Source organism: Camellia sinensis, chromosome 4 (genome assembly GCF_055761805.1).
Source record: "Camellia sinensis isolate YWXY chromosome 4, ASM5576180v1, whole genome shotgun sequence".
In the NCBI taxonomy this organism is placed as follows: Eukaryota; Viridiplantae; Streptophyta; class Magnoliopsida; order Ericales; family Theaceae; genus Camellia; species Camellia sinensis.
Window position 1 is genome coordinate 190,270,053 of NC_138964.1, and position 22,899 is coordinate 190,292,951.

The 22,899-nt window shown below is 39.2% G+C and overlaps 1 protein-coding gene across 3 annotated transcripts; it reads left to right on the forward strand.

The window, feature by feature from the left end:
• Nucleotides 1-222: 222 nt before the first annotated feature.
• Nucleotides 223-4,975, forward strand: LOC114307897 (homeobox-leucine zipper protein ATHB-13-like). 3 transcript variants are annotated; one of them, XR_014328124.1, is made up of 5 exons: nucleotides 223-579; nucleotides 1,996-2,067; nucleotides 3,396-3,490; nucleotides 4,652-4,724; nucleotides 4,838-4,898. XR_014328124.1 is itself a non-coding variant. In XM_028253338.2 (4 exons), the coding sequence occupies exons 1-4, from the start codon at nucleotides 226-228 to the stop codon at nucleotides 4,903-4,905; spliced, it is 567 nt and encodes a 188-aa protein (XP_028109139.2). In that variant the 5' UTR covers nucleotides 223-225; the 3' UTR covers nucleotides 4,906-4,975. The 3 variants fall into 3 exon arrangements, 2 of the variants coding, with proteins under 2 accessions (XP_028109139.2, XP_082723334.1); XM_028253338.2 differs by lacking the exon at nucleotides 3,396-3,490 and having other exon boundaries at nucleotides 4,838-4,975; XM_082867208.1 differs by lacking the exon at nucleotides 4,838-4,898 and having other exon boundaries at nucleotides 4,652-4,770.
• Nucleotides 4,976-22,899: the final 17,924 nt, after the last annotated feature.

The following is a 22,899-nucleotide window of genomic DNA, read 5'->3' on the forward strand; positions in this document are numbered from 1 at the left end:
ACTTTCCAATAAGGCCAAGGGGAATAAAAACACTCAACCAACTGGGGGAGGAATGAATATTGAGATTTTGAACTTCCAAAAATGTTACTCATCGATATATCAGTTGATACATATGAGCTGATAAATACTAATATGTATCCCAATACAGTTGATATATATAGGATTTGAATTTTTGAATGGTGGTGGCAATTTGCAGGTGTTGCATCACTTCTGGGGAAGAGATCTATGTCATTTTCAGCCATTGAAGTATGTGATCATGAAACCAATGGGGTTGAAGATGACTTATCTGATGATGGGTCACAAGCTGGCGAGAAAAAGAGGAGACTGAACTTGGAACAAGTGAAAACACTTGAGAAGAACTTTGAGTTGGGAAACAAGCTTGAATCTGAGAGGAAAATGCAGCTGGCAAGGGCTCTTGGGCTGCAACCAAGACAAATAGCTATATGGTTTCAGAATAGGAGGGCTAGGTGGAAGACAAAGCAGTTAGAGAAAAACTATGATGTTCTTAAGAGACAGTTTGATGCTATCAAGGCTGATAATGATGCTCTCCAATCTCAGAACCAGAAACTTCAAGCTGGGGTATGGTTTTCGAAATTTTTGTTTTTTTGAAAACAAAAATAATGAGTTCGGAAACACTCATCGTTTTCGTTTTTGTTTGAAAACAGCTGTTGAAAATTTGGAAAAGTTTTTGAAAGTGTTTTTCTAAAAGACGGGTGTTTTTAGAAATTGCCAAACGAAGTTTTCAGGTCATTTTTTTTTAAACAAAATTTGAAAACAAAACCAAAGGGAATTAATTCCAAAATTATTTTGATGCTTTGGGAAGATGCATGTGTTGATAACTGTTAGATTTTAGTTTGGACAAAATTCCCCTTCTTTATTGCCAATTGAGTAAGCAACTTTTCTTTTCTTTTGTTTTTGTTGTTGTTTTTGTATTTTTTTTTTGGTGGATTGATTAAGAAGAAGAAAAAAAAATCAATTTGAATCACTTTAGATAGCCATAATTATGGTCGTCATTTTGGGTGTTGTTTCTGTTTTTCAAGTTTTCATAAACAAAAACAATGAGTAGTTCAAAAACACCAATTGTTTTCATTCTTTTGTGAAAGTAACTTTGAAAATTTAAAAAACAATTCAAATAAGCTTTTTTCAAAAAACTTCAATTTTCAAAAACAGTTGGCAAGCAAATTTTCTGAGTCAACTTCTATTTTCTGTTTTCCAAAGTAAAAGACTATACTAAACTCACCCATATAGTTGTTGATTTTCATTCCATTCTGTTGCAAACACAGAAAAGAGCATAAAACATGCATTAATGAAATAAAATTTTATAAAATTCGCTGATGAGGCCCACTTTAAAAAAAAAAAATTGTCTTTCATATATTGTAATGCTACAAATCCAGAAGATTTACTTTAGAAAATCACATAGAAAAAAAAAAAATGAATAGTCTACATCTATTTTGAGTGTGTGTGATCTACATTCCATCAACTTTAAATTTACATCACATACTCACTTTTAGAATAATATTCAAGATAAATTTTCATGAACCATTGCATTTTATTCCATATATATTTTATGTTCGATGCTATAATCAGTTTTTATGTATCCAAAACTTCTTGATTTTTCCTATCTAAAAAACGAAACTTTCATGACCCAAAAAAGCAAGAACTAGAACCCAAAAATAATCACTGCACAGGCCACCAATGGGTTTTTAAACATAAATCAATTTGAATTCAAGACACCCAAAACATGTAGCATATCCATCTTTCCACATAGTGAAACACTTGCTATGTTCTGACTTCTAAGTTCTAACCAATTGAGTGCATTAATTGCAATTTAGAAGTAAATGAATTGTCTATCATCAAGCAGTTCTAACATTTGGATATGAGCAATTCAAATGTACATTGCCACTTGATGTATGCATGAACATATGATTTACTAGGAAGTTATGTACCCATGGTGGTGATGGATCAGATAGCCAATTTAATATTGTCATTTCTCAGAGAGCAGAGTGGATCAAGTATCTAGGAGTTTTTGCTAACATGGAAACCAGAGCAAATCAAGTCTATGATGCTGTAAGTACACAAATTATCGCATTTATTTACCACTATCTAAAGTTAATTAAGTACCATGTTTTCATGAATTAGTCAATACATGGATTTCAGATTTGGTTAGATTTCAGATTTGTTTATTAGATGTTATAAATATGGTTAGATTTCTCAAGTTTATTGCTAATCGATGGATTTCAGATGGATTTCAGATTTGGTATTTACAGATGGATTTCATATTTCTTAAGTTATAAATATGGTATTTATAGACGGATTTCAAATTTGTGGGTATATATAGATGTTATAAATATGGTTACATATTTACAGAATCTGTTGGTTTCAGATTCTAAGAATTTTTTAAACTGAAATGGAGTACTTGGGTTTTTTAACTACTTTCATGTTGTTGCTCTGTAAAATATTCTCACTCATTATGTAAGACGTGAATATCACAAAGAGCTTAACATTCTCTATGATTTCAAGAGCAGGGTTATCTTTTCTTTGTTTGGTTTTTGTTCTGTTATTATAACCTTCAAGTAAACAAGGGCAAGTAAGCATAGGATTAGTATCCAGAGTTTAAAGTGCATTTTCTTTGGCTGAGTGGATGAGATAAAGGCTGAAATGGAGTACTTGGGTTTTTAAACTACTTTCATATTGTTGCTCTGTAAAATATTCTCACTCTCTCTGTGGGAGCTTGCATTTTAAGATTAGTATCCAGAGTTTGGTAATGAGGTGCGGTGTTGAAGAGAATGAAAGAGTAGAGAAAAAATGTTGATTTTTTTAGCACCTAATCTAAATGAGAGAATTTTTTTGGAGCATTTGAGGATCAGGATTTAGCTATTGTAGAGCTCCCGGCTTTCACCTCACTGAAACAGTCCTTCTAGCGAAGGATCTAGAATAAGTTGAGGGTTGAATTTCATGCTCTTGAGTAGGCCGCCCTGCCTTATTTTTGAGTTGATTTAGTTAATCATAGGAGGGATGATTGCCTTTTTCTTATGTTTGGTACTTGAAAAAGTGTTTGCTGGTTAGCATTTAATTGCATTGACAGTTAATTATTACAAATATTTTTTTTAATAGATGGTACATTTGTCAAATAGAATTGTTAATACTTTTATGTCCTAAATTATCATTAGATTTTTTCTTTTTTCGTTCTTAAACTATGAATTTGTTTATTGTCTCTAGAGTTTCTTGAAAGAATAGTTTTGGTGGATATAGCAACCATGGTTTAAAGGAATATTATGAAAATATTCAAAGTTTGATTAATCTTCAAAATATTCAAACAATCTGCGCTATTTTTACAATCTGTTTTATTTTTGTATTCAAACAATCTGCTCTATTTTTATTTTGTATATGGAAAGTATTCAAAGTGGTGTGGTTCTGCCCATATTAAAGAGGTGTGGTTTTGTATATTGAAAGTATTCAAAGAGGGCCCTTGAAGTTCTACAACAAAGAGGTGTGGTTCTGCCCATTCCAGTGAATTTATCTTTACATTTATATGCATGGTTTCATTTATTTATTTGAGTTTGTTCTTTTTGTTTTCCCAATTTTCGGATTATTTTCCTTCTCAGATTCATGCGGCAGCTTTTTGTTTGCCATCTTTCGCCAAGAAGGTGATTGAATCCAAATCTAAATGAGAGAATTTTTTTGGAGCATTTGAGGATCAGGATTTAGCTGTTGTAGAGCTCCCGGCTTTCACCTCACTGAAACGGTCCTTCTAGCGAAGGATCTAGAATAAGTTGAGAGTAGAATTTCATGCTCTGAGTAGGCCGCCCTGTCTTATTTTTGGTGAGTTGATTTAGTTAATCGTAGTAGGGATGATTGCCTTTTTCTTATGTTTGGTACTTGAAAAAGTGTTTGTTGGTTAGCATTTAATTGCATTGACAGTTAATTATTACAAATATTCTTTTTAATAGATGGTACATTTGTCAAATAGAATTGTTAATATTTTTATGTCCTAAATGATCATAATTTTTTTTTTTTTTCGTTCTTAAACTACGAATTTTGTTTATTGTCTCTAGAGTTTCTTATTTCAGTTCATGTGGTTCATTAGAGACAAACAAAATAATAATAGTTGAAGTTTGATTTTATTGGTAAGAAAAGACAACCAAACATACAAACTTTCTTTTTTTAATATTTTGAACAAACTACACCCCACAAATCAATTTGATAGGTGTTTGCTTTGGTTAAATTGTTCAAATTTTAGACGGATCTTTTTTATCATTAAATTGGTTAAATTGTCTTTTAAAGGGCCTACAATCTGCCTTATTTTTATTTTTGTATTCAAACAATCTGCTTTAATATGTTAGGTTCTTATTTTGTATTCAAAATATGTTAGCCATCAATATATAAATACAATTAATTAATTAATACCACTAAGAAATTTAATTCACAACCTTAATACTCGTTATTGCAACCAACTCCAAGGTAAGGCTATTCATGCGCAATTGCATTAAGTTTGAATTGTGAAAATAAACGCCAATTGGTTATTAATGTGTTATTTTTTTTGTCTAATCTCTATTTAACTAGGTATAGTTTCCTTCTCTTCAGCTTCACTTCCATTTGTATCATATAAATTTTGTGTGTTTCATAAACTTAATTTTCAATTTCTTTTCAGATTTTCCCTCTGCTGCTCTCCAGCCCTGTTCTTCTTCTTCCATACCCTCGCTCCCAAAACTGCTGCTCTCCAGGTAAGATCACTCTTTTCATTTTATGTGGTGACTATGTACTAGATTTTATTTGTTTATAGATTGATACTATTTTCCAGCGTATTTGTAGAATCTAACAACTTTCTCCTTGATAGCTTTACATTCCACCAATCTGTTGCCTTGCTCATCAGAAATGTTGAGAATTTTGTTACTCATCATATGAGAAGCCACTTTCTTATGAAAAAGCTTAGTAATACTGTCACCTGAAGCAAGCCGCTGCACTCTTGATCTCTGTCGTTTAAAATTTTCTTTAGCAGTAGGCAAATCAATGTAATTTGCCAAACCTTCTTTCTTAGCTAAATGCATCTCCTCATCGAGAGGATTGTTGTGACACCTATGCTGCAACTTATGAGGAGTATCTTTTGCTTCTGGAACTTTGGTAGAGATACCACTATAGAATATCTGGTTCAATTATTTCAGAACGGGTTTCAATCTTTTCAGTTTCAAAGACAGCTTCAACATTGCAGATCCTTAACTGCTATTTCTGGAGATTGTTTTCTTCGTAATTATATATCTGATTTCAGCACTTGCTGATATGGAAATTCTATATCTTTTTCTTTATTTTTTGGTCTCTTGAGGATGGGGGAGGGGATACATAATTGTTTTACTCCAATATCATGCTACCACTTCAAAAAAGCTAGACATAGGTGGAGATTTAAATTTGGAATTGGGAGTTTACAAGAGTTTGGCTCTTACATTGTCGAAACTATTCGCTCCCATTCTCTTTTTATCTCGAGTCGATCACTTCGCTCACTCTTCTCAAACTAAAGGTAAAGATCACTCTGTTTATTATGTTTGATTGCTATCACACGGACTCTTTACATTAAGGTAAAGACTCTTGGCTCCAAATTTCAGGATTTTATCTTTGTCAGTTTCCGCGATACCTCTCTCTCTTTTTTATTCTTATTTGTGTTTGTGTTTGTGTTTGGCTGGGCAAAAGAATAATTTCTTCTAGGTTTCCTTTTCATAAATTTAATTTTTTTTCTTTCCTTTTAAACAAAGCCCAAAGTAACTGATATGGGTTTGTAGAGTCGTACCTTAAGTTGGTGAGATACATGACCTGTGAAATTTTGACAGTGCCATATGAAGCCCAAAGTAACTGATATGGGTTTGTAGAGTCGTACCTTAAGTTGGTGAGATACATGACCTGTGAAATTTTGACAGTACCATATGAAATTGATGTCTGTGGTGGTGACCATTGTTTTTTACTGGGGTTAGAGAAATAGACGTTTTGATGTCCTTTTCTGAGGAAAATAAGGAGTAGTGGTAGATGGGGAAAAGAGATGGGGGTTGTGATGGATCATGGTAAGGGTAGCAAATGACTGTCAACACCAAAATAAAGGGAAAAAATTGTTAGACTGTTTAAATGGCCCATAGAAATGAATGGTTAGAATTAAAATAATTTCAAGTTAGGATTGATTTGTTACCGAGGTCAAGATTTTGAAGTTTTTTTTTTCTTTTTAAAATTTCCCAAAAATCAATATATGAAATCATGAATTACTTGGTATATTTGTCATTTATCCTAGGTATGCATACAATTATAGGGCAGGCTCTAAATGCACTTCAAATTTTAGGTTGCATTTAAAGCCTCCCAACCACAAATATAAATAATGTCATAGATGGAAGAAGGCAATGTAACCAACTCCTTGCCAATTCAAGTCAACAACAAGCACGAAGGCTGTGTAATTCTATGAACACAAAAAGTTAAAACATTTTTTGAACTGCCTAATAAAATGAAAGCAAAATTCTACTTTCAAATTCTACCTGTTATTATAATATTTTTATTCTTTTATAGGATTACTATTAAGAACTAAAAAACCTTATTGTTTTTCTTTGTTTAACCTCTGATCATTTTTTGTAAAGGTTTTATCTGATCGGAATTTGGATTTGAATTCATTTGCAATCTATGATTTTGTCGGTCAAAGTGGCGTTCTTGAATTTATTTATTTATTTATTTAATTTTGTTGTTTTGATTATCAATTTGATTCACTTTATAGTTTCTTACATTGGTTTGACATCGATTACTGATTGACACGATTAGGGTTTTGCTACCTTTGTTGAGATATGTTCTTTCATTTTTTTTTTTAATAGGGAATTGATTTTTGAAGATTTTGTATCTGCTTAGTTTTAGTTAAATGTGAATTGGGATTTCTGAGATGAAAAGTAACTGTGGATTTGTTGAATAATGTAATATGGGTATTGAAATGATATATTTATTGTAAGATCTTTTGCTTATATGCATTTATCTTTTGAAATAATGTAATCTTTCAATTTCTGCTTTGTGCATTGCAATTGAATATGGAGTTCACTGAAGAAAAAATTAGATGGTTGAAGCCTAAGGGGTATCAAAACAAATTCTTGCATGGAATAAGACAAGCTCTGTGTAGTTGAAAATTTCCAAATTTTGGTCAACAATTTAATAAGATGAATGTGATCAATTTTTCACAATTAAAAAATTTATGAATCTGAAACTTGACAGTCGACATATTTGGAAATTTGACAATACAAAAAGAATCTCCCTGTTGTATGATGTCAAGTTAAAGGATGAGGTTGTATTAGTTATTTTGCCCCACTAAAAAAGAAAACCTATTTGTATGGGAGCTAAATTAATAAAAAAAAAAAAAAAAAAAAAAACTAAGACAATGAAATTTACCTTCTTAGTTGGTTGATCCACAAGGTCTTCCAGTTGAGGTAAACATTTGCAAGTGTTCAGTGTCGCGGATAGAAGATATCATATGTATAGAAGCTCTTTTATGTGGTTTCATTGATTAATGGCTTCTTCTCATGTATTTGGACTTGGTAGGCTGAAAAACTGCTTACAAAGACATTGCTGTACCCATACACATCTAAAGAAGTGTTTGAACAGAGCATCCGAATGCCTATTGGACCTGAATTCAACCCAGTGACAGTGATTGGAGCTCTTAATCGGCCAGAGTTCAATTTGTTGTCAATACTCTAATTATTATACATTTTATTGTTTTGTACACTGAGTTCAATTTGTTGTCAATACTTTAATCACTATACAGTTTATTGCTTTGTACACTAAGTTTAATTTGTTGTCAATACTCTAATCACTATAAAGTTTATTCATGTTTTTAATTTTTTATTAGATGCATTTCATTCATATCTTTCCAGTGTCAAACATTTTAAAAAATTCACTCTCTACTCTTTGAAAAGGAAAAAAAAAAAAAAGGCACCGTGCCTTTAGGCACGGGCATACACTAGTATATATATATTGCAAAAATAACTATTAAAAAAATGAACCCTTCTTTTAGTGGTCCAGATTCTCTCCTTACTCTCTCTCATTGTCTTTCTACTTGCAACAATAGAGATGCATCCTAAGATAATTCAATGGTTCAGATCTGGCTATTTTAAAAAATAAAGATATTAAACAAGCCAGATCTGGACCGTTGAATCATCTTAGGGTATATCTCCATCGTTGCAATTAGGGAAGTATGGAGAAAGAGGAAGGACCCGACCCTAATTCTCTTTTGGTTGCCTAGAGTTGGAGTTTGGATCCTCTCTTTAACAGCTCTCATTCACTTCCTCTATGCAACGGTTGAGATTCAGCCAACCAGATCCAATGGTCCAGATCTAGTTTAAAAAAAAAAATATATTATGAAATTGAAATTCCCGCCCTGTGCTATACATATACACAAAGGTTATACATTCACCTCAGTATCACGCTCACCCATTCTCTTGCACCGAACCCAGTCTCACCGGTGACCACTCTCGACGGTGACCTACTCCTGACAACCTCCCGACGCCAACGACCCACTCTTAAACTTGACCCACCGCTCCAGCTCTCATTTTCTCTACTCCGCGAACCATAGCTCCACCGCGACCACCATCGGCAGGAGTGAAGAGATTTGTTGAGGAGAACGTGGGTTCTCAGGCTATAGATATTTGACCCAAATTCAATGACAGTGTTCAACCCCATTTTTAAAGATGAAATCTGCAACAATTGAAGTTAAGCCATGGATTGTACTTAAAAAATAATTAATAATTCAATAGATATGAGGACTTTTACAAAAAAATACCAAGGATGTGTGCTCAACAGAACTAATCCAATAATCTAGCATCATTACTAGTAAAAAAATTCTTCATCTGAGAGCATTTTTTATATATCTGTTTTATGGTTTTTTCACAACAATTCCCAAAGGTTCTAAGTTTGGGATGGATTGGTATGGTTCCTCCATACCTAGGACACCAGAATATTGAAACATGAATAGAGAGAGGCATGAGATAAATGAGCAAGCATATCTGATTGCACATAGAAATTGATTGCCTATCAGAAATTTTATCAAATGACAGAACTTGTGTAGTTGAATTATTTATTCTACTTTAACATTTTTGTTTGTGATGCAAAACAGAAAGTGAGAAAGAAACCGAAGTCTTCCCTCTGATCTGTTGTAGAATTCACAAAGGTGTACCCTTCAATCCACAAGGAAAAAAAGAGAAAAAATCTCAATTTTATCAAACCAAAATTCAACCTTATTGGCCACAAATTAGTACTTTTACAAGCGTTTGGTGAATCCTATCAAATCAAATCTAATAGTCTACTAAATCTAAGCCAAACATCATACTGCACAAATTAACTCTTATATATATTTTTTTTATATAAGCATATATGTTGAACCATTCCTGGATGATGTGTGTCACTCAATTAAGTTCCAAGTTAACTACGCAATTAGGTTGAACAAAGTTTCCTCCTCAGTCACCCGCACACCCAAGTGGTTGTCAATAGCAATTATTATAGAAACATTGCTCTGTCTTTCTTAGCTACCCTTATATATGTTCACAAGGGAACTCTAGTTCGCGAAGTGAGAGCAGAAAGAATGAGGGCAAAGCAATGGGTTAGGTTTAGGGAGTGGGTCGCTGTTGATAGGGTCGCTGGCGAGACGAGTTCGGTGAGGTGGAAGAGAAGAGCATCCGAACTCTAGTTTGCGAAGTAGACAGAATCAATCCATTTCGATCGTTTGGGTTTCAAGAGCTTCTCGTCGTCGTCAAGAGTGGGTCGCCAGTGACGGTGGGTTCGGTGGAGGAGAAATGGGCTGAGTGAGAGTGAGTGTACAAAAAGCTGTATATTGGTTTGGGCGAGAAAACGAAATTCAATTTGTTTTAATTTTTTTTTATAGTCATTGGATTTGTAACAGCTGAGTGAAAGAGAGGTGTTAAGGAGGGGATTCAAACTCCTAGAGTTGAGCCACTGCGTTTGTTTTTTTCATACATGGGAAATAAGTGTTGAGCTACTATTGCCTAAAAGAGTATAATACTCATACATTTTGAAATGAAAAAAGTTATAGGCCCTAAGTTTTTTACCAAATGAATAATCGAATGTTTCACATGAAGTGATTTATCTCTTATCTCTTAATTACTTAACAAAAATTAGTGAGTCATCATGTTACTCATAAAATTTATCATTAATTTTGATGAGCACAAAAATAATACAATATAATCCTCCAAGAATACACTTAATAATTATCCAATAAAACAACTTCCTAGTCTTTAAAAGACTTGTAATACTAGGAATTCATCCTTTATGAAAAAAATGAATAGTGTACGAGCACGAAATAATTCTTCTCATATGATCCTGTTGATAAAGCTTGCGCTCCTCAAAACATCGTCGCTTTGCCACCTGAAAACACAAACGTGAGCTAACCGGCGAGTGTATGCCAGAAACCCCTCCGATGCCTAAATCAGCACAATAGACAATAGACACAAAAGCTCTGTGAATTCAGGAATCAAAGTTGTGTTACCTCTCCATAGGTGATGTTATGAGCTTTTATAGGTTCCGCGTGGCACAATCCTAGTAGGACTCTTATTCCTCCATGTAGAGTCCTCATAGGAATCACACTCCTGAAAGATAATGCTTATCCTTCAATACCCCCCTCACTGCTTAAATTAAGTGAGATGGTTATACCTCGGTAGTACGACAATGTAACCAAACTAACAATACCTCTGTCATACCTAAACCATCACCTTCACATGCAACACATAGCTCGGTCCTTGTTCACTGATACCTCGGTTGAGTCCATTGAGACCGAGCTAACTACAGCAAGTTCTGACCGCGCTAACCACAGCAAGGTCTTCCCAAAGAAGCCATAATACCTCGGTTCCAAACACCGTGGCTGAGCTAACCATACCTCCAACCGGGGTAACCGAGCTAACTATAAGGCCCTTTTTGACCGAGCTAACTTACAAGGCCCTTTTACTCAACCCTTTTAACTTCGGCCCACAGAACGGCCCATTACCGCGCCTTGGCCTAACTTAGCCTTAGTGCATATAAAAACTCCCTCTCAATTGCCCCTTAATTCCATCTGCGCAGCATGATTGGGATTACCCGTCACCAGCCGAGCTAAAAACTCTCACCTTTCAACCAAGCTATAATGCTGCCGGGCTACTGATTGGTACGGTTACAAAACGTCTTTTCAGTTGCTGTAACCGAATCGTTTTCCCTGCCATCGACACGTGGCAAACTCTCATTGGCCCAGCGTAGCTGTCACGCCGTCTTTGTACTCCGAAATTTTTGAACAGTCCCACATTTTCTTTATGTCTTACCCAAAACAAAACCCTATTTTTCGAATCAACGTACCATTATTCATCTTCCCTCTCTATCTCTGAGCCTCCATTTTTCTGAACTCTGTGCTTGCGAAGCTCGTGCTCTCTGCTAGTACTATGTTCACCCTCGATTCCTTCATTTTGAACTGGTACGTAGCTCTAATTTGCTTATCTTTTTGTTCATTTTGCACTATTTTTGTAATACATGGTGTAGTATGTATGTTTTTTCAAATCACTTTGTAGTATCCATGGGATATGGCTACTTTTGCCCAAGAACCATATAATAGATCCACCAGATTCACGAACAATCTGGGAAACAATACTTTTGATCCAAAATAATACTTCAACCGAACTAGGAAGTTGTTTGTACTAGGCGCAAGCCTAGCCAAACTGAACAACCGAACTAAAACTTCATACCATACCCGTAGTGTCAATAGGTCTAAGTACCTTCTGTTTTATTTAGCCGGGCTAAGGAACTGCATTAGGCGTGCGCACTGCCGAACTAAAAAACCTTAATCAAAGACCGGGCTATCACTTGGCCCCAAACTAGCTCTCTCACTTAATAAAAACTGAACTAAGAATGCTGCATCATAGGCTTCAACCGGGCTACGAGTTTCTCACTCCACTAATCCGAGCTAACGCTCCCACCGAGCTAAGGATGGATAGTATCCCACATAGCCGAGCTAGGATTCCATTTATTTTGCCTCTATTTCTTTTAGCACGATCCAACGATCTGTGCTTAACACCTTTCTTCTTCACTTTGCAGACTGACTTAGGTTGGCTAGGCACGCCATTGTACGCTCAACTGAGATACCGAAGGTCATCTCATTGCCGAGCTAAATTATACGTAATTTAAGGCCACATAGGGAAGTATCGATTTTTAGTGAACTCTCCAAGGGCCATAGCCGAGTTTCGAAAGGATTACCAAATTCTGGACGACGTCCACCTGTCATTAGCTGAACTAGATACCATTCCATGGGGAAAACCAGGTTTCGTCCCTTTTAACGTTATTTCCATCGTAGAGGCCGATCTTCATTTTCCCGTTCAGCCTCTTCTCTGTGAATTCCTCAAACAAACAAATCTCTGCCCTGCCCAGCTTTCAACAAACTCATACCGAATAATAAGTGGCATTGTCGACCTAAACCGCTGGCTTGGCCTCAACCTCAGTTCGACCGAGCTATTTCACCAGTACTCTCTAGGCCAAAATGAGGACGGCTGGGTTTACTATTTAAGAATAAGGCGCCGCCGTGAAAAGATAATAAAGAAAACCCCAGACAAAGATGTAAACGACAATGATTTTTTCTGGATTTCTGAGAATTTTGAAGACCATGAGGCCCAGATCCCAGGCGACCGAATAAACTGGAACAAAGGAGTCGCGGGTATAATTACCTCAGCTTAATTTCATGTTTTTCTTTACTTCGTTGCTTATTTTCAACCGTACTAACCGTTGTCTTTTTCCTTTATGCAAACTTGAATTTTCTAAAGTCGCTGTATAGTTACCCCAACCTTGACGCCCTCCGTGCCGCACTAAGATACCCCAATCGGAATTGGGCCGAGCGACTCAACTTTGAGCCGACCTACCGATACAGGAAGACCAGGGTGACTGATTTCTTGTTGGAGCCCTCACCTAAGCCTGATCCTATCCTTCCACAAATTAACCTCATTCCATTGACAGCGGAGCAAGAAATGGCAAAAAAGAAAGCAGTGAGAGCCCTAATTACTAAGACAAACCCAACCGAGGTACAACAAGCCAGCCAAACTCAAGAGACCGTGGTGGCGCTTCCAACCCATCAGCCTTTATCATCTCGGCCCCGCAAGCGTGCTTGGTCTTCTACAATCGAGCCACGCCTTGCCGATGAGGTCGAAACTGTGCTTCCCCCAACTGCACCACCGAGCCCACAACCTGAGAGCTCAGACCGAGCTAACTCTTCTGGTTGGGCATCGAGATTAACATACCAGAACTTAGCCATCAGAGAGACAGATTTAGTGGTGGTAGACAAAGACCATATACTCGCCTTCAACCTGGCTAAGAGCGTGTGCCTGCCCCCTGACATGGATCACCATGCCCACCTCACCGAGCTAAAAGTTATCCGCTCGGCCACCAAATCAATGGTGCTGGTGAGTACTCTTTCCTTTGTTTTCCCATTTTGTGTATCTATTAGCTCGGTTCTTACTCCAAATTTGCTTACCACTCTTATGCAGGCCATGCAGAAAAATCATATTACACATAAGTGTGTGCTAGAGCTGTGCAAAACAACAAGGCAATCTGTGGCTGATGCTGATAAGAAGATGACCGAGCTAAATGAGGCCAAACAAAAAATGTCCGAGCTTCAATCAGAGGTCGTCAAGCTTGGCGGGCTTATAGATTCGGTGGAGGCGGATAAACAACAGGCCTTGACCGAATTAAAAGATCGTTATCTGCGTGAGCTTGCCACGGTTGAATAGAAGAAAAAGGCCGAGATAACTGAGTTAGAAAAAAAGATGGCAGATGCGGAAGACCGCGACTATAAAGAGGGCGAAGCCACCTATATCAAACAATGTGAGGCTGCAAAAGATATTTTCTTCAAATGTCGATGGAAGGTGGCGGTCGCACAGCTCGGTCATGGTCCAAAGACCGAGGTCTTCCAAAGCCCTCCTCCACATTACATACCGAGCTACATGATGGAATATGCTACAGCGATTCAATAACAATTTCTTCAAGAAGGGGAAGAAAAGAAAGAATCTGAGCCCAACAACGCCCCAGCCGTCATCAATGATCCCGTCGTTCAGTTAGCTCGGGTGGAGCCACCGGTGGAAGACTTGACGATCGAGCTATCAGCTGAAATCGGGCTCCGAGTTGAACTGGATACGAATCTTGATGACCTCTTTGCTTGATCTTCTATTTTCTTCTCTTGTATTTTTGGAAAGAAATTGTAACCGGGCTAAGCCATACATTTGTAACTTTTGCATTTTGAATGAAATCTCCTCTTGTTTCAACTATTAGTTCGGTTAATTACCATGTCGTGCTGGTATTTACTTTCCAATTATAATCTGAATGAACTATAACATTTTCTGGCCGAGATACCTATCTCGATTCTTAACCTTGTAATCTGCTTTATTCATTCCAGCCAACCACTCTTCAGTCTAGATCCTTATCTCGGCTGAAGAGTACAAAGAGTTGGTTATTCCAGCCAACCATTCTTCAGCCTAGATCCTTATCTCGGCTGAAGAGTACTAAGAGTTAGTTATTCCAGCCAACCATTCTTCAGTCCAGATCCTTATCTCAGCTGAAGAGTACTAAGTGTTGGTTTATTCTAGCTAACTTCCTACAGCCTAGGTCCCTATCTCGACTTAAGAGAGGTAAGTGTTGGTTTTTCTAGCCAACTTCCTGCAGCCTAGATCCTTATTTTGGCTTAGGAGAGATAAGTGTTGGTTTTTCCAGCTCACTTGAAGTGTTTGGTTATTCCGGCCAAACGTCCTGCAATCTAGATCCTTATCTTGGCTTAGGAGAGGTGTTAGTTTTTTCAGCCAACCTCTTCAGCCTAGATCCTAATCTTAGTTGAAGAGAGCTCAAAGTCGGTTATTCCTGCCAACTTAGAGCGAAGTGTTTGGTTTTTTCAGCCAAACGTCCTGCAGCCTAGATCCTTATCCTCGGCTTAGGAGATGTGCTGGTTTTTCAGCCAACCTCTTCAGTCCAGATCCTTATCTTAGCTAAAGAGAGCGCAAAGTTGGTTGTTCTGGCCAACTCTGAGCAAAGTGTTTGGTTATTCCTGTCAAACGTCCTGCAGCCTAGATCCTTATCCTCGGCTTAGGAGAAGTGTTGGTTTTTCCAGCCAACCTCTTCAGCCTAGATCCTAATCCTAACTGAAGAGAGCTCAAAGTTGGTTATTCCAGCCAACTTTGATTTCATTGCCCCTAGTTCCCTAAAACTATTTTTACAGAGGAAAACAATGTATGCTGAAAAAGAAACTACTTGTTTTATTGAAAAAAAAAAATAAAAACTACAAGTGAGTTTAAGGAAAAGCTAAAAATAAAATAGTTTGAGATTGACAGTGTTCCATGGCCTGGGAATGGCTTTGCTGTCTTCATCTTCCAAGTGGTATGCCCCTTTTCCTGCTAATCCAACCATTTTGTAAGGTCCTTCCTAATTAGGCCCTAACTTGCCATCTCCGGGTACTAAGGTGTTTCCCATTACTTTGCGCAGCACCCAATCTCCGATCTTGAATTTCCTTGTATGTACTGTCTTGTTATATTTTCTGGATAACTCTTGCTGGTATGAAGCAATGTGAACCAGTGCTCTTTCTCTTCTTTCTTCTGCAAGGTCGAGTTCCTATGCTATGGCTTCTCCATTTAACTTTGGGTCAAAATTTTCGCTTCTGATGGTGGGGAGGCCAATTTCCAGTGGGATTACTGCTTCCATGCCGTAAGCTAAGGAGAATGGCGTTTCTCCAGTTGATCCCCGAGGTGTGGTGCGGTAAGCCCATAAAACATGAGGAAGCTCCTTAGCCCACTTCCTTTTTGCTTTCTCTAACCTCTTCTTCAATCCATCCAAGACGACTTTGTTTGATGCTTCCACTTGGCCATTTGCTTGGGGGTATGGTAGTATAGAATTGTAGAATTCTATCTTGTACTCCTCACAAAAGTTTCTGAAGATTTTGCCATCGAACTGAGTGCCGTTGTCAGATATTAGAGCCTTGGGTATACCGAATCGAGTAATGATATTATGCCAGACAAACTTCTTCACATCTTTCTCCTTTATTGATGCGAGTGCTTTTACCTCCACCCACTTTGTGAAGTAGTCTATTGCTGCAAGAAAGAACTTTATGTTACCGGGTGCTGTTGGAAGTGGCCCTACTATGTCTAAGCCCCACATTGTGAAGGGCCATGGGCTAGTTAAAGGTAGAAGCTCTCTAGCTGGCTGATGTATTTGGTGTGCGAACTTATGACATTTCTCGCACTTCTTGACATACTTCTCTGAATCTGCTTGCATGTAAGGCCACCAATATCCCTGCGAAATTGCTCTGTAGGCCAATGACCTTCCTCCTTAGTGGCTTCCGTATACACCTTTATGTATCTCGAACAAGAATGCCTCGACCTTGCTAGGATGGACACATTTCAAGTAGGATCCTGTGAAGGATTTCTTGTACAAGGCCATTGATGGAGAGAGCCAAAATCGCTATGACTTTGCTCTTATTTTGTTGGCCTCTTTCTTCTCTTCGGGTAAAATACTGTCCTTTAAGAACACTATAATGGGATCCATCCAAGAAGGGCCTAGTTCGACACAACATACTTCTGCTTCTTCGGGTTCTTTAATGCTTGGTCTTGGTAGGAAGTCGATCAATAGTAGATGTGGGATGGATGTATTGCGATCGAAGCAAAGCTTGCTAATTCGTCTGCTCTGCTGTTTTCTTCTATGCCAATCTGCTCTATCTGCACTACTTCGAACTTCATGATCTCTTTTCTGACTAACTCTTGGTATTTAACCATCCTTTCATCCTTTGCCTCGTAGTCGCCTGAAATTTGGTTTATCACTAGTTGTGAGTCACTGTAAACCATTAGCTCGGTGGCCTTCATGTAGAGTGTTGATTTTAGGCCCGTTAAAAGTGCTTCATACTCCGCCTCGTTGTTTGATGCTAAGAAGCCAAGGTTGACTGCCTGTTCCACTACTAGGCCATCTGGTGAGATGATGACTATGCCAAGTCCTGCACCGTGCCTGTTAGACGCTCCATCCACAAAGAGCTTCCACATCTCTCCAACGAATAGTTTTCAGCAAGTTGAGGGGTTAGATGTCTTTGGGTCGTGAGTGTTGCTGATGTTTTCTTCCAAGTTCACGCCTTCTGTTTGCCCCTTACTCTCTAACTGTACCAGGTTCTTGTTTGTTGATGAGTTTTTGGGGCCTGGTGTAGCATGGTCTGCTTCTTCGTGCTTGTCTTTAGGCCTGTGTGATTCACAATGTGGCTGAGTATCTTGTATTAGGGGTTGCGCATTTACTGCGACGCTTTCCGTCCCCATTTCGATTGTTCCAGTCAAATCAACTGGCAAATGTGATAGTTTTCTGGCCTGAACTCAGCCATAAAGTCTGCCAAAGCTTGGGCTTTTATTGCGGTTCTGGGTTGAAACTTGAAATCGTACTGTCCCAGTTCCGCAACCCATTTCAAGATTCACCCAGAAAAGTTCACCCTCTCAAACAAAGTTTTTAATGGAAAAGCTGTGAGGACGATTATGGTATGGGCGTGAAAATAATGCGACAATTTTCTTGATGCCATCATCAAGGCTAAGGCCAGTTTTTGCAAAGGTAAGAACCTAGTTTTTGCGCCCAACAAGGTCTTGCTGACATAAAAGATGGGCAGGCGTTGGATTCCTTCCGCTCTGACCAACACCGCGCTGACTGCGTGTTATGAAACTGCCAAGTACAAAAAGAGCTCTTTTCCAGGTACTAGGGTTACTAGCAACAGTGGGGAAGACATGTTCTCTTTCAAGCTTTCTAGGGCGCAGTCGCATTCTTCATCCCACTCAAACTTGGCTTTTAATGCTTGGAAAAATGGCCGATATCTGTCTGACGACCGACTTATGAACCGGTTGAGTGTAGCTGTCATGCCAGTGAGATGCTGCATTTCCTTGATTGTGTTGGGCCTCTCAAGATCCTGGATTGCTTTAATCTAAGAGGGGTCTGCCTCTATACCTCGGTTGGTCACCAAGAAGCCTAGGAATTTGCCTGATCCTACGCCGAACACACACTTAGATGCATTAAGGTGTAACTTGTTCTTCTTCAGGATCTGGAACATCTCATCTAGGTCCCTGAGATGGTCCTTCTCATCCTTGCTCTTGACCACCATGTCGTCGATGTAAGCCTCCATTGTTCTGCCCAACAATGGTTCAAACATCTTGGTGACCATCCGTTGGAATGTTGCCCCTGCGTTTTTTAGGCCAAAAGGCATGACCTTGTAACAGTACAATCCTCTAGGCGTTATAAAGGATGTGACCTCCTGGTCAGGCTCATACATAGCGATCTGATGGTAACCTCTATACACATCAAGGAAACTAAGTCGATTATGGCCTGCCGTTAGGTCTACTAGTTGGTCTATCCGTGGTAAGAGAAAGCTATCCTTTGGGCATGCCTTGTTGACTGTTTTGTAGTCCATGCAGACACGCCATTTTCTATTTTTCTTTGGCACCACCACTGTATTGGATATCCACTTGGGATAGTGCACTTCTCTGATAGCTCCTGTCTCCAGTAAGTTTTCCACTTCCTCCGCCACTATCTCGGCATGGTGGAGTGCCGATCTGCAAGTGCGCTATATGATTGGTCTGGCAGTTGGGTGGACGTTCAATTGGTGACAGATGAAGTTTGGGTCAATGCCTGGCATATCATACGGCGTCTAGGCGAACACTTCGATGTTAGAGGTCAAGAATTCCATGACCTCTAATCTCTCAGTGCTAGACATAAATGAGCCGAGCAAAAAGAACTTTTCTGGGTTCTTTTCATCTATCCTTACCTGTACCAAGTCTTCCACTGCATTCTGTTCAGCGGCTTTGCCAACATCCGCGAACAACTCATTGCTCACAGGTTTTTCCACCATCTGTACATACCCCTTGGCAGCGCGGCTGCCATTTACTGTGACGAAGCATTGTTTGGACATAATTTGGTCCCCAAAGACCTCTTCAATTACTCCAGCTTCGTTGGAGAACCGCATTACTTGATGGTAGGTTGATGCTACCGATCGTATAGCGTGTAACCAAGTCCTTCCTAAGATTATGTTGTAAGTGGAAGGGACTTTCAATACCCAGAATTCCACCTGTTTCGTCATGCTTCCTGCTCTGACTCTGAGGATTATCTTGCCAACTGGCCACTCTGGCATTGAGTTGAATCCGATCAGGGAGATATGGCGGGCGCCAAGTCTTTATCCTCCAGTTTCAGTTGTTTGAAGGTTTCATAATACATTATCTCACATGAGCTCCCTTGGTCAATCAAAATCCGTTTGACTTCGAAATCCTTGATACGGAGAGTGACAACTAGTGCATCGTTGTGAGGGCAATATATCCTTGCCAAGTCTCTGTCTGAAAAAGATATGACGTTCGTGGCCTCTGTTCTCCTATTTTTTATGACAGGTTGTGTACTTAATACCTCCCTTAAGTGCTTAGCCTTTTTGATCATGCCCCTGAGCTCACATACCCGCTCAGGTTTGAATACCCCATGTATCACGTTAATTACGCCGTGAGGTGGGGCGTCGACCGGCATTCTGTTTGGGTGGTTATGGTTTTGGGGGGCTAGTTGTGTCCCTTTTTCTATGTACTGGTCCAGATGTCCAGCCGCCATTAACTCCTCCAATTGTCGCCTCAATGGTGTGTAATTTTCAGTGCGGTGCCTCTTTTCATCATGAAAGGTGCATCGGGACCTCTCATTATAGTCTTTTTGTGCCTCTCCCAATTTTGCTGGCCATTTAACGAAAGGTTCGTCACGTATTTCGCTGAGAATTCGGTAGATTGATTTTTTGAATACCGTGGTGATGGCAGTGCGGACTCTTAACCACCTTTTGTCTGAGTCCTCTCTGTTGGCCCGCCTGCCTCGCCTATTCTTGCTGGGGCGTTCTACCGTATTGATTTTTGTCGTAGTCTTTTTATCTGGTATCGCTGCTGTGCCAGATTTTGTTTTAGTACGGGCGCCATCCTCCTCCACCCGAATATGCTTGTGCACTTACTCCATCAAGGCCTCCATCGTGAGGGGTGGCGCTATAGTTATTAAATTCCTCAACTTGTTTCTGACTGGTAGCCCCCTTTTATACTACGCGATGGCAAGATTGGTGGGGCAATCTCCTATCTGGTTAAAGGTCTCCAAGTAACGACTGTTATAGGATCTTAGTGTCTCTTTGTCGCCCATGTCAATGGAGAGTAGCTGATTGATCGCCATTTGTGTTTTGGTGTTCGTTCTGAACCTAGTCACGAACGTCTCCACCAATTGCGCCCAGGAGGCGATGCTACCTTCTGGTAGCCTTTCGAACTAGGTTAAACCTAGGTCACCAAGGTTGGATGGGAATAGGATGCACATCAAAGCCTCATTCCGTCGGTATACTGCCATAACCTAGCGAAAGTGGCTTAGGTGCATGTAGGGATCCGTCTTCCCGTTGTAAGTCGTAAACTTGGGCTAGAGGAAGCTTGAAGGTAATGGCGCGTTCTCAATTGTCGGAACGAACGGTTGAGCTATGTAACCTTGCTAATGCTTTGTCCGTTGGTTCATAAGCAAGACGCGGTATTGGCATTCCTACCTCAACGCTTCCGTGCGTCCAAGGAGCCAACCGTTGAAAGGCTGAAACTCTGCGCGGGTCGCGTGCCCTGACATTCTCTTTCCATCATGCCCTTTCTTCAAGCATAGTTCGCAAATCAGACGATCTAGGCAACTCTGTCTGCCTGGATGACGTTTGGTGTGTACGCGAGGGCCGATAGGTGCTTCCTTCAGTATATGACCTCTCAGTTCTCATTCTTTCAGACTTGAAGTAACGAGTCCTGGACGTCCTTGGTTGAGTGTCGCTTGTTCTAAGGCTCCTACTCTCTACTTGTGATGGCGTGGTGTGTCTACCACGACCTTCCGAGTGGCGAGGGGGTGTACTGTCTTTACGCCTCTCTCCTGTCGCCACCCCTTTTCCTTTTATTTGGTGCTTCATCAACTCCATGTCCGCCGCCATCCTTCGTATCAACTCATCTTGTTTCTTCACGCGATCCTCCAGAACCTGAGGGTCAATCCTCCGTCTCTACCTTTCGGGGCTTTGAGAGTGACGGGGGCTGTTACTCCATCTTCCCCTTGCATCCCTCCGAGGGTTCTGTCGCTGGCGCTCTAAATCTGCCATGGGAGGGATAGAAGGCAAACCTTCACGCCTCCCACCCCCCTCTGGGGTTTGTCCGTCGATAGCGGACTGCAGCAAGTCTTCATTGTGCGCCATTGATCTCAACTAGAGAGGAAAGCTTGATCAAGAGGTTTTGTTCTTTGTGGAATTCCCACAGATGGCGCCAATTGTACGAGCACGAAATAATTCTTCTCGTATGATCCTGTTGATCAAGCTTGCACTCCTCGAAACGTCGTCGCTTTGCCACCTGAAAACACAAACGTGAGCTAATCGGCAGGTGTATGCCGGAAACCCCTCTGATGCCTAAGTCAGCACAATAGACAACAGACACAAAAGCTCTGTGAATTCAGGAATCAAAGTTGTGTTACCTTTCTATAGGTGATGTTATGAGCTTTTATAGATTCCGCGTGGCACAATCCTAGTAGGACTCTTATTCCTCCATGTAGAGTACTTTTAGGAATCACACTCTTGAAAGATAATGCTTATCCTTCAATACTCTCCTCACTGCTTAAACCAAGTGAGATGGTTATACCTTGGTAGTACGACAATGTAACCGAACTAACAATACTTCTGTCATACCCAAACCATCACCTTCACATGCAATACATAGCTCGGTCCTTGTTCACTAAAACCTCGGTTGAGTCCATTGAGACCGAGCTAACTACAGCAAGTTCTGACCGCACTAACCAGAGCAAGGTCCTCCCAAAGAAGCCATAATATCTCGGTTCCAAACACCATGGCTGAGCTAACCATACCTCCGACCGGGGTAGCCGAGCTAACTATAAGGCCTTTTTTGACCGAGCTAACTTACAAGGCCTTTTTACTCAGCCCTTTTAACTTCGGCCTACAGAACGGCCCATTATCGCACCTTGGCCTAACTTGGCCCTAGTGCATATAAAAACTCCCTCTCAACTAAATTTTTTATGTTATAGGTTTATTTTATACATAAATCTAATATTATACAATTTAATTTTCACCGCATAATTTTCCATTCAAAATTTTCTGTGTAGATTAATCTGGGCCATAACTTTTCTCTAAAAGTCAAGCTATCCAATTCCCATATTGTGGGGGTTTGGAAAGGTAGTTATTTTAGTTTTTAACTATTTTAGCCTGTGTTTGGCAAGTGGGTTTGCAGGCTTTTTTGGCTATTTTAGCTACAAAAAACAAAATAGGCTATTTTAGCCATAACAAACAAAACATCACATCCAACCCATAATCATTACATTCTTCTCTCACAAAAAAATTCAAAAAAGCCAAAAAGTCAAAAAGCCCTTCCCAAATCAAGTTTTTAAGCCCAGGCTAAAATAGCCAAAAAAGTCAAAAAGCCAAAAAGCCAACCCACTTCCCAAATGGAGGCTTAGTAGGTTAAAATTTTTATGTTTGGGTAGATGATTAAATTTATCATGTTGTTAGATGTGATATTTGTAAGAGAAAAAGTAAAATAATTATAGATTTAATACGATATTTTATCTTATTAATTATTTTAACTTATTTTATCTTTTTGTAAATTTTAATCTAAAAAAAAAAATGACTTTTGCCAAACAAGACCATTATTTCCACCAAATCAAGCTCAAATTGGGATGTTTTAAGAAAATAGTTAAAAGTTAGGGTATGTTTAGTTTGATTTTGGGAGAGTAGTTTTTAAAAATTGTTTTGGGGAGAGAGTTTAGAAATTTTTTTGGTTTGTTTGGTTGTGTATTTTAAAAGTAGTTTTGGAGTTTGGGAGTTTGGAATGATTTAATATTTTGTTGTAATTGAGTAGATGTGTGTGAGAGAAA

Coding starts and splice junctions, on each gene's coding strand:
- LOC114307897 (XM_028253338.2), top strand. CDS start 226: ATGTCATTTTCAGCCATTGAAGTATGTGATCATGAAACCAATGGGGTT. Junction 580..1,995: donor ACCAGAAACTTCAAGCTGGG/GTATGGTTTTCG, acceptor GTCATTTCTCAG/AGAGCAGAGTGGATCAAGTA. Junction 4,725..4,837: donor CCAAAACTGCTGCTCTCCAG/GTAAGATCACTC, acceptor TCTCCTTGATAG/CTTTACATTCCACCAATCTG.